General features: G+C 42.8%; 3 protein-coding genes across 3 annotated transcripts in view; 2 read left to right on the plus strand and 1 right to left on the minus strand.

Annotated features, from left to right (window-relative positions):
• The first annotated feature begins 579 nt into the window (after positions 1-579).
• Positions 580-10,668, plus strand: pygl (phosphorylase, glycogen, liver). Its single transcript, XM_007561848.2, has 20 exons — positions 580-990; positions 1,379-1,480; positions 1,571-1,649; positions 1,978-2,081; positions 2,705-2,836; positions 2,951-3,062; positions 4,056-4,138; positions 4,210-4,347; positions 5,166-5,258; positions 5,533-5,679; positions 6,025-6,188; positions 6,411-6,525; positions 6,634-6,735; positions 7,606-7,753; positions 8,629-8,687; positions 8,766-8,907; positions 9,009-9,216; positions 9,316-9,450; positions 9,525-9,591; positions 10,393-10,668. The coding sequence occupies exons 1-20, from the start codon at positions 748-750 to the stop codon at positions 10,579-10,581; spliced, it is 2,562 nt and encodes an 853-aa protein (XP_007561910.1). The 5' UTR covers positions 580-747; the 3' UTR covers positions 10,582-10,668.
• An 11-nt stretch (positions 10,669-10,679) lies between these two features.
• nin (ninein (GSK3B interacting protein)) overlaps positions 10,680-16,429 on the plus strand; it is a 33,232-nt gene continuing 27,482 nt past the window's right edge. The window contains exon 1 of the mRNA XM_016676309.1: positions 10,680-10,888. Within this exon, the coding sequence (XP_016531795.1) occupies positions 10,818-10,888 (71 nt within the window). The 5' untranslated portion in view covers positions 10,680-10,817. The remainder of the gene's footprint in view (positions 10,889-16,429) is intronic.
• On the minus strand, positions 10,993-16,354 carry LOC103144725 (monoacylglycerol lipase ABHD12). The gene is made up of 12 exons (XM_007561846.2): positions 16,014-16,354; positions 14,285-14,387; positions 13,988-14,107; positions 13,847-13,877; positions 13,711-13,756; positions 12,993-13,122; positions 12,835-12,872; positions 12,319-12,398; positions 11,534-11,616; positions 11,369-11,447; positions 11,151-11,284; positions 10,993-11,069 (listed from the first exon to the last, which is right to left on the minus strand). The coding sequence occupies exons 1-12, from the start codon at positions 16,114-16,116 to the stop codon at positions 11,036-11,038; spliced, it is 981 nt and encodes a 326-aa protein (XP_007561908.1). The 5' UTR covers positions 16,117-16,354; the 3' UTR covers positions 10,993-11,035.

Genomic DNA, 16,429 nt, shown 5'->3' on the forward strand with positions numbered 1-16,429 from the left:
CAAGTTATGTCGCCCAGGCCCCACATTCAGCCTGGGAGTGGCTCTGCATCAATCCAGGAGAATAAAGAAATGTACAGCAAATAAAATTATTAAGATTCTAACAGTTTGGTTTAAATTTTTGTATTTAACTTTGTAAGTTGAGTACAAAAGCCGTGTTGTCAGAAACTAGCTTTACCAAAAAAAAAAAAATAAATAAATAAAATAATAATAATAATAATAAACAACTTTGAACGCTGTTCTCACTGCATCTCTCTGTAATAAACTTTCCATTATCAAGTATGTAATGTATGCCAGTTTGGCTCTACCTGGATTTTTTTTTTCATTGCTCTCACCAGCCCAGTCTCTATCCTGTTGCTGGTTGTTTTTTAGTTCCTGCTGGGTTTTTCCTCTCCAAAACAGACCCGTCTCTTCTTCCCCTTCCCCCCACGTCGGTCTTCCTCTAAAAGTTGTGATTGAAATTCAGCTCAGCTGACCTGCCCGGAGTGTTTCCTCCCCGCCCCCGTCTCTAAAGTACAGTAAAGTAAAGAAAAGCCCTGACGGGGAAACGCCTCCCTCCCCCTTGAACTCGCCAATGAAAAACAGCCCGAGGAGGAGACTCCTGTGTTCCCCCACCGCCAACACACCTCTCCTCTCTTTTCCTCTCCACTTCGCTCCCAGTCGGGTTGGGTCGGGTCAAGGCTCAGAAGCGCTTCCTTTCAGCAGCAGCAGCAGCAGCTCGGGATCAGCAGTACCTGCACACGGGCCAGCATGGCGACTCCTCTCACCGACCAGGAGAAGCGGAAGCAGATCAGCATCAGGGGCATCGTGGGAGTGGAGAACGTGGCCGAGCTGAAGAAGGGCTTCAATCGCCACCTGCACTTCACCCTGGTCAAAGACAGGAACATCGCGACGCCCAGGGATTACTACTTCGCCCTGGCCCACACCGTGAGGGACCACCTGGTGGGCAGATGGATCAGGACGCAGCAGTTTTACTACGAAGCAGACCCGAAGGTAAAAAGGATCTGCACCCGAAGTAGACCTCAGATTGTGTTTATTGTATGACATGCATGTTCAAGGTGCGATCCGAGTACAAACTTTTAATCACACGCAAATCATTCTAAACGAAAACGGAGAATCTTTAGCACCCAGCCACTAGTTTGTGTTGCATAAAGTTTTCTGGATCACAAAGAGGCTTTGTATTTTCAGGTCAGTGCGTCAGGTTCACATATTAATCATTGTTTGTGCAGGGGAAGGCAGGATTGTTCCACTTAACGTTCATTTGTTTTACAGCTCTAAACTGCATTTCCTGTATATTGAAGTTATTGACGTATTCAATGCTAAAAGCCCCAGGCTGTTTCAGATTTAATTTCCCCCATTTTTTTTTTCTTTTTTCCCTCAGAGGGTGTATTATCTGTCCCTGGAGTTCTACATGGGCAGGACGCTGCAGAACACCATGATCAACTTGGGCCTGCAGAACGCCTGCGACGAGGCCATCTATCAGGTCAGATGGTCGCATTCAGAGATCTAAAGTTGGCGAATCCGAGCAACTTAGCCGTTGTGAGTTTGCTGATTGGGAACGCTCTTGCCGTAGCTCGGCCTGGACATGGAGGAGCTGGAGGAGGTGGAGGAGGACGCGGGTCTGGGCAACGGAGGCCTGGGCAGACTGGCAGGTGAGCAAAGGTCCTCAAAGCCATCTTTGAGGATGAAAAGTGGGATAGAGATGACTTTAAGAGCACATTTCCGTGCAGACGTTTTGTATCCGTTGCAGTTTTGCACCATCATTGTCTCCAGGGCACATAGACTCTTCTCCAATAAATCTACTAAACATGTGGAGCAACTCTCGGCTTAAGAAAGTTTGCGGCAGATGGTGGAAATTAGCAAATATGCTGCTGAAACTTCTCCTGCAGCACCACAAAAAATAAATAAATAAAAATAAAAATACCCCAGCTCTTTTTATTTAACTGTAGTGTGTAATATTTGAATTCCTTGTCACTGCAGCATGTTTCTTGGATTCCATGGCGACCCTGGGACTTGCAGCGTACGGTTATGGCATCAGATACGAATACGGCATCTTTAATCAGAAGATTAGAGATGGCTGGCAGGTAATTGTGCTTCCTATTTAAAAAAAAAATAATGATTTGCCTGAAACTCAGCTGTGACCTCTGTGACGAAGACATTGATTCCCCCACCTTTTATCTTTTTTTTTTTTGAAAGCAGGATTCCCTTTTAAAATTTGACGGAGGCTAAAGTAGAGATGAATTGGGTCACAAAACATCACAAGTTAATTATTGACAGAGGAACATGCTGTAGTCTGACCCGCTTAGCACGGCTAAAGAGGGTCAGACAAAGGTTTGTTTTGTGGATGACAAAACAAACCTTTTGTGTATCTTCTGATAGGAGTTTGCAAAACTGCAGGCTTCTGCTGTTTTTTGCGTCCCGCCGGGTTTCTTTGCGGGTTGAACCCCGTCAGTGTAAACATGTTCCCCTGAACTCTGAACACCAGGCGTGCTCTTTGTGTAGCACACAGGTGGATGAACCTGTGCACCTGATATCCGCTGCTAGTGAGAGCTGTTATTTACGTCAAAACAAAAAAAATGTGATTGCGGGCCGTGTTGGACGCAAGACTGTAAGAGCTGAGCTTCCTCGTTTCAGGCTATACAAAGAGGTCAGATAAAGCTGAGTTTGTCCTGGGGCTTTCACTTATCTGTGACCTTCCGCGCTTCAGGTGGAGGAGGCAGACGATTGGCTGAGGCACGGAAACCCCTGGGAGAAGGCTCGCCCCGAGTACATGCTGCCGGTCCACTTCTACGGACGAGTGGAGGAGACCAGAGACGGGCCCAAGTGGGTTGACACTCAGGTACTTGGTGGCAACTTCATAGTGGAAAAGATTTGCATGAATTTGGGTTGAACCAGAGTAAATGACCTTGTGATGTGGTTGACCTGTGACCTCTGACTGGGTTTTCACCTGCAGGTTGTTTTGGCAATGCCTTACGACACGCCTATTCCTGGCTACATGAACAACACTGTGAATACGATGAGGCTGTGGTCAGCCCGGGCGCCCAACGACTTCAACTTGAAAGACTGTAAGACCAGGACGATGTCTCGTTTTCATGCAAAAAAAGTATTAGACCTCTTTGGCAAAAGAGTTGCACAATGTGTAGGGCTTTATAAAAGTATTCAGATCCCCTGAATCATTTGGCACGTTCCAACCGCATTCTTCAGGGTGTGTTGTTCGACTTTGGCACGGTAGACCACTGTAAAGTCTTGTATAACTGAAGTAAAAGGAAAATAGCCAGCCTTCTTTGACTTGGTTACCTCTAAATCCACTCCAACCAAGTCTCTTCCGTCATCTGTTGTATGAATACAGCGGCTCTGAAAGAAAAGTGACACCATTAAGACCGATGAACACATCCAGGGCATATTTGTCCACTTCTACCAGGCCACTCAATAAAGGGCTGAATCTGATATGCAGAGACTATATCCAGGGTAACTCTTTGGAGGAGTTGGAGACATCCACGTCTCAGGTGGCAGGATCTGCTAAGGACATATAGTAGTTTAACTGTTTCCCAAATCTGGCTTTGACGTAAGAGTGGCACGTAGAAAGTGCTCTTGTCAATTGAGACCAAAAGGAAACGTTGGTGAAACATGAACGTGTGGGTGAATCCCTGAATGCTGCGAAATTTTTAGATTATATCAAGATGCTTTTCATCCACTTTGACTGAGCTTGACTTATTTTAACAAGAACAGTGTAATTTTGCAAGTATGGTAGGCGTACCCCAAAGTTAGTCAAGTGTTTTAGAGGGTCGAATATAAATTTTTGCCACACTTTAAAGATTTATAAATGTACAATTTTCCATCCTTTTCACAATTATCCATCACTTTATGTTGGTCAACCACGATATGCTTATTACAAAATAACTTGCTTGTGTTGTGGAAAAGTTTAAAGGTACTTTTACTTGATTTATGCAAGATCAACAGAAACTTCTGCAACTGTGGTCGCTTCCTCTCTGCCACATTTCAGGGGTTTTGTTTCTTAATTTTTTAAACTGAAACTCGTATTTTTTTTCTTTCTCTAGTTAATGTAGGTGACTACATACAGGCTGTTCTAGACAGAAATCTGGCGGAGAACATCTCTCGAGTCCTCTATCCAAACGATAATGTAAGTTCACTTTTTCACGGCCAGTAAACCATCAGATGTTTTCTACCTTGGTGTAACTTTCTGCGGTTCAGTTCTTTGAAGGAAAGGAGCTCCGTCTGAAGCAAGAGTACTTTGTCGTGGCAGCCACACTCCAAGACATCATCCGCCGCTTCAAGACCACCAAGAAGGGCAGACCGAGCCGCACCACCTTCGATGCCTTCCCAGACAAAGTGAGAACTCTGACTCTGTGTGGCAATTGGCGGAGCGGTTGTCTGCTTTTAGTTGGCATGTTGCTTCATTTGGTTGGTTTGCAACATTATGTCAGCACTTCCTCTTTGGTTGCGTCTGTTGCAGCTGTTGCAGCTGCCGAAGCTGCGAGGTGGATGAAGTTTGTCAAGTCATGATTGCCTGGCTTTAAAAAAATAAGTGAATAAAAAGGGACAGGGGCTGCGGAAAGCAAAATAATCCACCATGGTTTGATAGGGACATTGTAGATAGAAAAGTGAATTTGTGCCAAGAAAAAAACAGTAATTTTCCAGAAAAACTCAGGAAAATTAATCTAGAAAAAAACTCAGAAATTTCTGAGTTTGAACAGTCAAAAAGTTGCAAGAAAAAAACTCAGATTTGTGTTTCAACAGTTGAAAACTTTTGAAAATTAACATTTCCAAAAGTGGTGGGGGAAAAACAATTCTAGAAAATTTGAGGTTATTCTCAAATTTCAGAGTTTTTTTGTTTGTTTGTTTTGTTTTGTTTTGTTTTGGGGGGTTTTTTGCAAATCTTTTGACTTCTCAAACTCGGAAATTGTTTGTCCAGAAAATTTCTAAGATCTCAAAATTTGTGAGTTTTTCTGGCAGGAATTTATAACTTTTCTCTCTCTCTCTCTGTTCCCCATCTACAATGGCCCTATTGTGCTCAGATCAGATCAGTGATGGATCGATTAATTAATTTATTTCCCCCCCCTCTTTTCTATTGTACTACGACTTAAGGCTGATTTCAGTAATCCACAAAATGACTGACTCATTGCTACAGACTGTTTCCTGTTTCCCAGGTCGCCATCCAGCTGAACGACACCCACCCTGCCATGGCCATCCCCGAACTGATGAGGATCTATTTGGACATTGAAAAACTCGACTGGGAGACGGTGAGTTAAAGTCGCCTTCGAGTGTCTCTTGTTGGTCTTAATCATCAACAGCAACCATGACAGGAAGTGCAAATTAGGAAATCGAGAACAAGTAAGGGCAAGTAATGCAAGCTGAGGTTAAAACCACAGAGCGAGGGGATGAAACGAATGGCTCCGCTTCCTGCTGAATTTCAATCTGCGACTAAAATAGTCGAGTTTATTTTAAAAGCTTGGTCTTACTCGTGATTCTTAAAATGCAAGACTTAAACGAGAGCTTGTCCCTCCTCCTTCGCAGGCCTGGGACCTGACCAGGCGTACCTTTGCCTACACCAACCACACCATCCTCCCCGAGGCCCTGGAGCGCTGGCCTGTGGAGCTGCTGGAGAAACTGCTGCCCAGACACCTGCAGATCATCTACCAGATCAACCAGGCTCACCTAGACGTAAGCATGTCGCAGCAGAGACGCAGAATATCCATTAATCGATGTAGGTTTTTTTTTTTTTTTTAAATCTTCTGAGATATGAAACCATGTATAAGATTGTGCAAAACATGACATTTTGCGCGTGTCTTTTATTGAGTTTTCCACTGATAAAAGGCACCCAAATCAGTGTAGGTGGATGAACACGCCTTGGTAGGTTTCTAATTACTCCTACAATCAACCCAAATAAAATTTAAATGTATAATTCTAATGCGAGTTAAAGGACTGAATGCTTTTACATGTCACCGCTTTTCCTCAGCTGTGAAGCTTGAATACGTTTTTGTGTTGTTGTTTTTTTTGCCCCCGTAGAAAATTGCTGCTCTCTTCCCGAACGACATCGACAAACTGCGGAAGATGTCTCTGATCGAAGAGGACGGCTGCAAGAGGGTGAACATGGCCCATCTGTGTATCGTTGGCTCTCACGCCGTCAATGGAGTCGCTCAGATACACTCCAACATCATCAAAACCGAAGTGTAAGCCGTTCGCTGACGGTCGACTGCGATAAAAGTTCCAAGATTGGTCAGAAGTGTAAAAGAGGTCATCTAAAAAACAAAATGTCGTCCTGGTTCAGCATATTGGGATGAAAACCATCTGTTTAGTCTAGATTTTGTTGGTTAACCAGATGAAATCAAACTGCTGCTCGTCCAGATAGCAAATCCTAACTTTTCCTGTTTTTTTTTTGTTTTTTTTTTCAGGTTTAAAGACTTCAGTGACCTTGAACCGGACAAGTTTCAGAATAAAACCAACGGCATCACTCCCAGACGCTGGCTGCTCCTCTGCAACCCTGGGCTGGCTGAGCTCATTGCTGAGGTTTGCCTAGTTTTACCACGCTTCAGCAGCCAGTTAGCCTTTAGGACGTAAAATATTTGACTAAATACTAATGTGAACATTGGTTGCTGTAATGTGATGTGTTCTCAGGTCATTGGAGAGGACTACGTGAAGGACCTGAGCCAGCTGAAGAAGCTGAATGACTTCGTTAACGACTTGGCCTTCATCCGCGACGTCGCTAAAATCAAACAGGTGGGTCTGACGGGTTGGGAGAAACGGGAAAAATCCCGTCATAAGATTATCAATTAAAGGGCTTCACATCATCTTATGTTGTTCCCTCATCAAAAACATAACCTGGAGTGTTGCTGTGATTCTTCCGCGCACGTTTGAGAAACCCTTTAATCTCCACGGCAACCATTTGGCTGTGCTAAAACGTCTGGGAGAAGCGAGCCCTGCCTTTGAGACGCTGCTCCTTCTCAGGGATGCGGCTTCGGCCTCACAGAGCAGCCCTCCCTAACTCGGCTCCTTCAGACTAGCCAGCAGCAATTAGCAAACACCTGGTGGAATTGAGCATCTGCTGAGATCATTATAGGAGCTACTTTTGAATGAAACGCTGGTTATAAACTTAGCTAAAGGGTTAATAGAGGAGCCATGTTGTAATGACTTCCTGAAGGCGGAGTTTCAGAAAGAGCAGGAGCTTCATAAAGAGACAGAGGCCTAATTTTTAGGCGTCAAATCAGGAAGTAAAATTTCTTCTCAGTCATGTTTGACGTATATAGCATTTGAAGTTAACATAGCTACTTAATTGTGCTACAAAATGGCACTATGTGACTAGGAAAACACAAAGTAACGTCCCTTTAATCAGTAGTTGCTCTTCCTGAGGTATTTATCCTTTAAAAGGTAAAAAATGATCAGAGCAGAAACAATGATGCAACATATCATCATGTCACATGGAAAACTATATCTTAATATTTCTGCACATCACAGCATGAAGAGGCATCTCGGTCTGACAAAGCTGGGCATTGCGACATTGCTGTAAGCGCCGCGGCGCGTGTCCGGGCACCGCTCTCCTGACTCGGCAGCTTTCACATCCATGACTCCCGCTGTCGCATTTCTCCACAGGACAACAAGCTGAAGTTCGCCCAGATCCTGGAGAAGGAGTACCGAGTGAAGATCAACCCTTCCTCCATGTTCGACGTCCACGTCAAGAGGATCCACGAGTACAAGCGGCAGCTGCTCAACTGCCTGCACATCATCACCTTGTACAACTGTACGTGCAGCGACGAGTTTGTTTTGTTTTTTTCTGCTTAGTCATTCAGTGTGAAGCCAAAAAAAAAAAAAGGTTTCGCAAGTGATTGTACGTGTGAATCTCTGAGTGATCATTTGGATGATGTAGTCAGACGTTTCCTGATGTGGAATATTCCACACACACCTGGGGCTTCATGTTAAAACAGACATGAGGAATGCAGCCACTGCAATCAGCGTGGGGAATTTTCCACAAAGCTGCAATAAACAGAGAGGCTGCTTTTTTTTTCTTTTCTTTTTATTTTAGGACGTTTCTCCACAGATGTGCTGTTTGCAGTGTCTTGCTGTAGTATTCACAACGCTCAAATTTCAATACTTTGTGGCTTTTTGTGTAACGGATGAACACAAACCGGTGCAAAAATTGTGTTCATTCGTGCAACAACTGAAAGAAAACGGATGAAGGAAATGGAGCAGTAGGAAGTATAAACTTATATAGATCTATTCACAAAAAATGAGAATTAGCTGTTTAACTAATATGCAGATATATTAAAAAAAAAACAGAGCAAAATATCAGCTTATTCCATGCCATATATTTATCATAATTTTCAAATTTCTTTTAAATGCAGAAATTTAGATTGTTTTATGTCTCTGTCAAGATTGTCCCATAAATAGCACTTTCAATTTAAATGCACTTCTCAATCGTCACCGTTCCGAATAAAAAGAAAATAATAATAATCTCTTTCTTTTGAAGATGTTTTTGTTTTCTCTTTGTACAAATCTGTTTTGAATACTTTTTAAATGCATATTTCTACCTCAATTTTAAAACACTGTGCTCTATCAATTCGGTTTCAATAATTTTTAACTTTATAAATGTTCGTCTTTCCCCCCCTCCCCCATCAGGCATCAGGAAGAACCCCAACGTCCCTTTCGTACCGCGAACGGTGATCATCGGTGGGAAGGTAGGTCACAGCGCGCCGCGCAGAACTCGACAGAGAAACACGACCTGAATGAACGATTCGCGTCGTCGCCCTCTGCAGGCCGCACCGGGATACCACATGGCCAAAATGATCATCAAGCTCATCACCTCGGTGGCTGACGTGGTGAATAACGATCCCGTGGTTGGAGACAAGCTGAAAGTCATCTTCCTGGAGAACTACAGAGTTTCTCTTGCGGAGAAAGGTATAAATGAATAAAAAAATAAAAATAAAAAAAAACTCACTTCTGTTGAAGAGGAAAAGGAAATGATGTGACTGTGATCTTTTTTTCCCCCTCCTCCTCAGTGATTCCTGCCACTGATCTGTCGGAGCAAATCTCCACCGCTGGCACCGAGGCTTCGGGGACGGGCAACATGAAGTTCATGCTGAACGGAGCGCTGACCATCGGCACCATGGACGGAGCCAACGTGGAGATGGCCGAGGAGGCGGGCGAGGAAAACCTCTTCATCTTCGGCATGCGGGTGGAGGACGTGGCCGAGATGGACAAAAAGGGGTAAAAGACCCGACGAGATAAAACGCACACAGTGGAGCGGAATTTGAAGATTTCTTTTTTTTACGGATCGAGTTTTTTGTTTTTATGCTTTTTTTTAAGGTACGATGCCATGACTTACTACGAGAAGATCCCCGAGCTGAAACAAGTGATGGATCAGATCGCAAGTGGATTCTTCAGCCCCAAGAATCCAGAGCTTTTCAAGGACCTCACCAACATGCTCTTCAAATACGACCGGTGAGCAACGTTTTGTTGTTATTCTTCTTATATTTTCGTATTTAGTTCAATTCTTTTTTTCTCTCTCTTTTTAGATTCAAAGTGTTTGCAGACTTTGAAGACTACTTGAAAACCCAAGAAAAAGTCAGCGAACTCTATCAGGTAATGTTTTTATTTTCATTTCTTAATTGTTCTTTCTGCTGTCGTGTTAAATTCTCAGTAAATTCTGACAGTTTTCTTTTAATTTCAGTACATTCATTCGGGGAGGGAAAATGTTTTATTTTTGATGGAACAAAATCAAAAGGTTCCCCCAGCAATGATCATTAAATCCTCTACGCACTAATTGATCATCCATGACTTACTGTTTTTTTTTGTTGTTGTTGTTTTTTCGGAGTGTAAATATGATGAACGCCACGCTGGATCTAGAGGATCCATATTTATCTCGCCACCATACACTAAGAGACACCTGGAAAGATGCTTTTTAAAAATTTTGTTTTTGTGTGTTTACTTCCAGAATCTCCTGGATTTTTATATCTAGTATGGTATTTCTGATCATTTCTGGTTCTAAAACCAAAGTTCCCAGGAGTTTTGGAAGAGAAACAGGCCCACAGCATCACCGATCCTCCGCCATGCCTGACAGCGTTTACACTTTAGCAAATTTCTTATCCCGCGTTGTATAGCGGACCCACCTAGAGGGTCTGTCGCAGTTAAACTCAACCTTCGTCTCGTTTTAACGAAACACGGGTCCAGTTAAAGTAAGTGCAACGCTCAGAAAAGTTTCAGCTAGATTTACTTTACATAGCTGGCGTGGATGCCAGGATTTGTCATTATTTGTTGTTTTTTTTGAGTCACAAAAAAAAATGTTTTCAGCGAGAGATTCTGCTTATGCAATTAAAAATCTTTGAATCTTATTTTTCATAGGCTTATTTCTGTAGCACTTCAAATGTTTATATCTTCTATTAGGACACGGTGGAGTGGACCAAGATGGTGATCAAGAACATCGCGGCGACGGGGAAGTTCTCGAGCGACAGAACGATCAGGGAGTACGCCACCGAGGTGTGGGGGGTGGAGCCGACCGACCTGAAGATCCCGCCTCCCAGCGAGCCGCGCGAGGCCATCGAGGAAACCGTCAAGGCTCTGAAGAAGATGTGAAAAATGTTCCTCACCTCCTGAGCTGCCTTTTGCGTTTACAGAACAAAACCTTTATGCAACACATTACGTTATTTTTTTTCCTTCTTCTGTGGTGCTATTAGAGACGGACATTTCAAGTCAAACCACTGTTACATTTCTTTAGCGCCAACACGTTCGGTCTGCGAGGGGCGGAAAAGCTCTGAGAACTCGCTTCAACTCTGCGGATCGGGAGACGGTCAGAGGATCCAGGATGTTAGATGGATATCAGGAACGCAGCAGTTAAAAGCTTTTTTTTTTGTTTTGTTTTTTTAAACATTTGTTTGAGTTTGTGGCCTGTCCCGATAGAGAAACCTTGTTTAGAATCAAAAGATACTTTTGAAAAAGGACGTAGTGTTAAAAAAAATCTGCCCAAAATAAAATAAAACCCAAAACTTAAGTCAAAATGATTTATTGCTCCTTCTTTTTTTCCAGACTTTCATCTTTCTCTCTCCAAGTTTTGTAGAAATTTCCTGCAACACAGAAGCGTGTGGATTAAATTTGAACGCCGGCGCGATTTCTGAACGCAAACCGGTGACGACTTCCCGACTCACCGCACGACGTCTGCCAAGTCGGGGGCCGAGGAGATGTGGCTGTGGGACAGTCCGAGGCTCGCCCCGTAGGAGATCATCTGCACTCGATCGCTCGTCTCGGATTCCCTCTGGGCTCGCAGCGATATCTGGTACAGCTGGGTCCGACAGACGGAAAGGGCTTGAGGAAAGCGGACAGGAAATTTAGAGAGGGAGAGAGAGACAAGGAAAACCCACCATACCTTCTGACCCATGTGAAACGGAACGATGTTGTCGTCCTCTGCATGCAGGATCAGCAGGGGGCTGCTCAGCGTCTGCAAGCTGCGGAAATGACGGCAGATGTTACTGATGATCAGGGGGGAAAAACTAAATGTTTTCAATCTGGTTTTGTTTCGGGCAAAACCTACTTTTTATCGTTGGAAAATGAAATGTTGATCCTTTCCAGAATGCTCCAGAGCAAGCTCTCGAAACCCGGCAGGAACATGTACAGCTGGGAATACGGAGAGAGGCGGCGAAAGTGACAATTTAACGCGGTAAATAACTAATGCGGCACGAAGCGTAAAAGTCAACTTTTGACAATTAAAGTCGCAGAGAAGTATTAGGATGCGAAACTGTCAAATATGGTAAGTGATATGTCTTTGGAATCTAGTGTTAAAACTCTTTTTTCTTTTTTTTTGTTGTTAGTTTCTGGAAATGATGGACTCCCTATGTGGGCAATGTTGGGTCAAATATAAAGAAACATAAATGGGGAAGAGGGCTCTGAAAATTTCTGAATTCATAAAGATTTGAAACGAGCTGCAGTTCTGATCCACACCAGAACAAGACAGCTTGTGGAAAACACAAATGAAAGCTTTAGTTGTGCTTTAAAATGCATTTTTAAATTCTACATTTACACTTTTCTTCCCCCATATTCAAACTGCAACACTAATCCACACTTTTATTTCGTTCACTTACTTTTTAAAATGAACATGTTAACACAAAGGTTTTGAATGGGGGGGAAAAAGCAGTTTGAAGATCTTATATCATCGACTTCTCTTAAAAGTCAATTTGCTGCACCACAAGCAACTACAAAAAAAAAAGAAAAAAGAAAACAGTCCCAGAAGAAAAGCAGTAATGTCCATCTTGAAATAACTTCAGCCATTTCTCAGTCAAAGCCTGGGCAAACTGACCAGATGTCGTGTCGACCTCTCACCTTGGCCAGCCGATTGCTTGCTACGACTTCTCCGATCCTCGTGAACGCAGCTTCCAGGATCAGAGCGTCGACGGCAGACCCTGATGTGCCAAAAACACGACCTTATTTATTATGCAAAACAGAGATTAGTGTACATGAAAGTACTACTCTAAACATCACGTGCAACTGGTATTGGTAAATTTCACACAATAAACCCTTCCCTAAATAAACTGGTTCTTATTTAGGTCAAAGGGAGATGATTACAGCATACACCGATTTATTTCTAATATCATTTAAATTGCACTTTGCAACCAACCAGGTCCTGATTTCAGACACAGAATCTTGAATTTTTGGACATGACAAAATGTGCTTTTAAAATATATTTCAAAAGCACTTTGGACCTCGACAGAAGTATGCACACTGAGCGGGAGACGACCAGAAGTTAATGTCTGTATTTTTTATTTTTTTTCATTTTGAGTGCAGCGTACCAGCCATCAGCTGTTGAGCTTCTGGGAAAGGAGCTCAACTCGAACCCACCTTGTTCTTGGATTTTCACTGCAGCGTTGGTTGCAACTCTAGAGGGAAAAAAAGACGAAGAAAACTTGATAATGATAAATTGAGTGTTGGGTCTTTGTCATGAGAAGCAGTCTGAATGAATGAATGAATGAATGAATGAAGCTAAGAGAGAAACGGACCCGGAGCCCAGAGAGTGTCCCCACAGGCAGACCAGGCTCCCTCTGCTTCGTGTCTTTGCCCAGTGGTGCAGGTAGAGGGCGTCGTTGGTCAGTCCAGCCTCGCTGGGCTCTCCAGAGGAATCTCCAAATCCTCATTAAAACACACATGACAGGCTTAAAGGCCGACGTCGTTAAATTATCCGGGTTTTTTTGTTTGTTTGTTTGTTTGTTTTTTTTAAGCCAAGCGTGGGAAAATATGCTGCATTACTTTCAGTCTTGAACGTGTATTATTCTCCACTTTCAGAGTCAGAATTAGGAGAATCGTGATAAGGAGGTTCCATGAATTTGGACTCAATCTAAATGTATATGTCTGGATGGTGCGACAGTCTAACTCTGTTTCTTTGCAGAACGAGGTTCCTACGTTCAGATCCAGTCTTTTTGTCAAGTCTGTATGTTTTTCTTCCCTATGTATTCTGAAATTTCTAAAAAAGAAATAAATAAAACCCATCCATGTTGGTCTCTATGCCTCATGTCTTGCATATAGACTGTAAAAATAACTAGTCTGGAAATTAGAACTCTCTCCTTTGTAGTTTGAGGTCTTTGTTTGTTTGTTTTTTTTTTTGTTGCTTTTATTCTTACAGTAAATAAAAACTAACCTTTTGAGATTACTTCATGAAAAGTGCTACGCAAGTGAAGTTTTACTTTTTACTCTCTTCGGCACGCTTTGGGTCTCCCTTACCTCTGTAGTCTAAAGATAAGACGTGGTATCCTGCAGCACTCAGGATCTACGAGATTATAAAATGATTCACATTCTCTATCAAAAGCTCAAAGACAAAATATTTACACCTGGAAACAACTTATTATCTTAGTCAAACCTTCACCAGCTCCACTCTATGCCTGATCGCCCTGCAGACACGACAGGAGAGAGACTTTCAGAGCCAAGGCAACCGTCTAATGCCCACTAGACTCTATTAGGATCGTTTCAAGGATGCACATCCCTTCTGCACTTAACCTACCTGGTCCCTAAGTTTCCATGGAGGTAGATGATAACAGGACGCCCGTCTCCCAGGGCCTCCTGGTACCAGTCGAGATCCCTCCCAGCGGCCGCTTCCCATTGGCTGACAGGGAGCGTGTGCCTTTGAGACGGAGAGGGAGTGAGAAAGACAAAAAAAGAAACTGAACGGCACAAACAAACGGAGCTTCAAGAATATACAGCGGGTTCTCAGAGTTGGGGCCCCCGTGCAGCCATGATGCCTCAAGAGCCGCCTGCGCCGGACAAGAGCGCTGATGATAAAGAGCTACAGTCAGCCTACCACACTCCCACTGAGACGCCCTCCTCTGGGCTCAGGTAGAAGTTGCAGGTGTGGTTCAGGACATCCTGAGGCCTGCGCAGATCCACCCAGTATGGAAACCTCACTGCAGGTGAGAGCGCAGCAGGTCAGCGCCGCGGCGTTTCTAATCGCAGCATCACATCACACGCACACACACACACACACACGCATGCACGCACACACACACTCTGCCTCGAGACGCATCGAAAGCCACAGACTTTTTAACTTCATCATGTTTTACTGGGACTATTCTTTTTTATTATATTTTATGAAATTATTTACATCTTCACATTTTATGACATTAGATTTTTTTCAATGAAATTATTTGTTTACATTTTCACATTTTATGTCATTTGAACCAAACACAAAGGATTTTTATTTTATTTATTTTTTTACTTTTGGGAGATTTTATGTGACAGACTGATTGGAAAAATGACAAATGTTTCCAAAACATTGTTGTTTTTTTATGAAAAAATAAAAATAAAAACATCTGGAAGGTGCGGCATGCACATTTTATTTTCCTGCCCTTCTGAGGCAATTCCATGTGGATCCAATAATGATCGCTGCAAAAGTGTGTTTCCGTTTTGAACATCTATTCTGGATTAACACATTTTGCAAAATATGCCAGTGAGATTAGATGGAGTGTAACTATGAATATCTCAGGCACACTCAGGTCTGGACTTTGACTAGGTCATTCTAACACATTAAAAAAAAGTTTCATGTGTAGCTCTAACTGTAGGTTGTCCACCAGAAAAGTTAAAATTTTCATATAAAATTCTTCCCCCAGGTTGCTGTATGCCGTCACGGCTTGTGGGAAGATGCATAAAGCCTTAAATGGTTTTAATTTAAACACTTCTCCATAGCGACCAGATGGGCGGGGCGCACTGCCAGTAAATCCTCTTGTTCTCCCGATTTTCTGATGATGGATGGAACGAAACTCCATGAGACGTTAAACACGTCCGACAGTTTTCACAACCTAACCTTCCTTCATGCTTCTCCACGGTTTTATTCATCCCCAACCTTTCCAACGTGCTTCTTCGTCATCACTAATACTCTCTAACAAACTGCATAGCTGGATTTATGCTGAGATTAAATCACTCACAGGACTGGAAGTCTCTGTTTCCCAATTCGGTGGCTTCTGAAGGCAGAGTAAAGGGGGACGAACAGCACACGTTTCAATTTTTAGGATAAAATATAAGAACTGTGGACTATTTCACATGCAATTCACTGCTATGCGTGTTTGTCCAGCATTTAAAATGCCAATAAAAAACACAATGATATGAAGTTTGTGGCTGTGATGTAACAACAAATTCACAGGGTGTGAATACTCTTGCAACTCTGTGAATAATTTTCCAGAATAAAAGCTTTAGAATAATTTAAGTTTAAATCTGTGTGCTCCTGTAGTTTATGTGAAAATCTGTTTTTAAAATTATTTTACTATGTCCCATTGGTGTTGGTGGAATAACTACTGGAAGAACTTTTTTTTCTTTTTTGATGTTTGAGAACAATTTTACAGTCACTTAAAATGTTATAGTCACTGTAAATGCAATGATAATTTACTAACTTGCACAACAAGTTAGTCAAGGTCGTATCCTCTGTTTATACATAAATATTTACCATCACTGTATGACGTATCCGGTCTGACTGTGCGTATATATTTTTACCAGTGAAATCCTTTGGTGCCCCATATAAACCAGGAACATTTACTTACGCAGGTGAGAGAATATGGCATAGCTCAGTATCCAGGGAAACAGGTAGAGAAGAACGGGCACCGAGACGTACGCGGTCAGCAGGAAGGACACAACTTTCTTCATTTGTGCCACAGACAAAGTTATTTTCCACCGTCTTCTTCGGAGTCCAGATCAGGTCCGCCCTGGGCTTTTTGTTCCAGTTTGGGTTTACCAACAGAAAATCCAGCAGCGGTGTGGCGAAACGCAGGAAGAGGAGGTCAAAGTTCAGCTTCCCTCTGCTGCTGCTTGTTCACATTTCACACAGTGAGGCGGACATGCACAGAAAACAAACAAACAAAAAAACCTTAGCCTGCCAAAGAGGAGAAATATATTTTTAAATTCTGCCTACTGAGTATAAAGATTACAAAAACAATCAGTTCAGTTAAGAATACACTGT

The sequence above is a fragment of the Poecilia formosa genome, unplaced genomic scaffold, assembly GCF_000485575.1.
Source record: "Poecilia formosa unplaced genomic scaffold, Poecilia_formosa-5.1.2 Scaffold131, whole genome shotgun sequence".
Lineage (NCBI taxonomy): Eukaryota > Metazoa > Chordata > Actinopteri > Cyprinodontiformes > Poeciliidae > Poecilia > Poecilia formosa.

Bases quoted from the DNA above. Each gene is read 5' to 3' on its own strand.
- LOC103144725 (XM_007561846.2), bottom strand. From the start codon at position 16,116: ATGAAGAAAGTTGTGTCCTTCCTGCTGACCGCGTACGTCTCGGTGCCC. The intron at 13,878-13,987 runs GTAGGTTAAGTG...TCGTGTCTGCAG, and splicing joins CATGGAAACTTAGGGACCAG to GGCGATCAGGCATAGAGTGG. The intron at 11,617-12,318 runs GTGAGAGGTCGA...CCGTATTCCCAG, and splicing joins CAAGCAATCGGCTGGCCAAG to CTGTACATGTTCCTGCCGGG.
- pygl (XM_007561848.2), top strand. From the start codon at position 748: ATGGCGACTCCTCTCACCGACCAGGAGAAGCGGAAGCAGATCAGCATC. The intron at 2,837-2,950 runs GTACTTGGTGGC...TTTCACCTGCAG, and splicing joins CCAAGTGGGTTGACACTCAG to GTTGTTTTGGCAATGCCTTA. The intron at 6,526-6,633 runs GTTTGCCTAGTT...ATGTGTTCTCAG, and splicing joins TGGCTGAGCTCATTGCTGAG to GTCATTGGAGAGGACTACGT.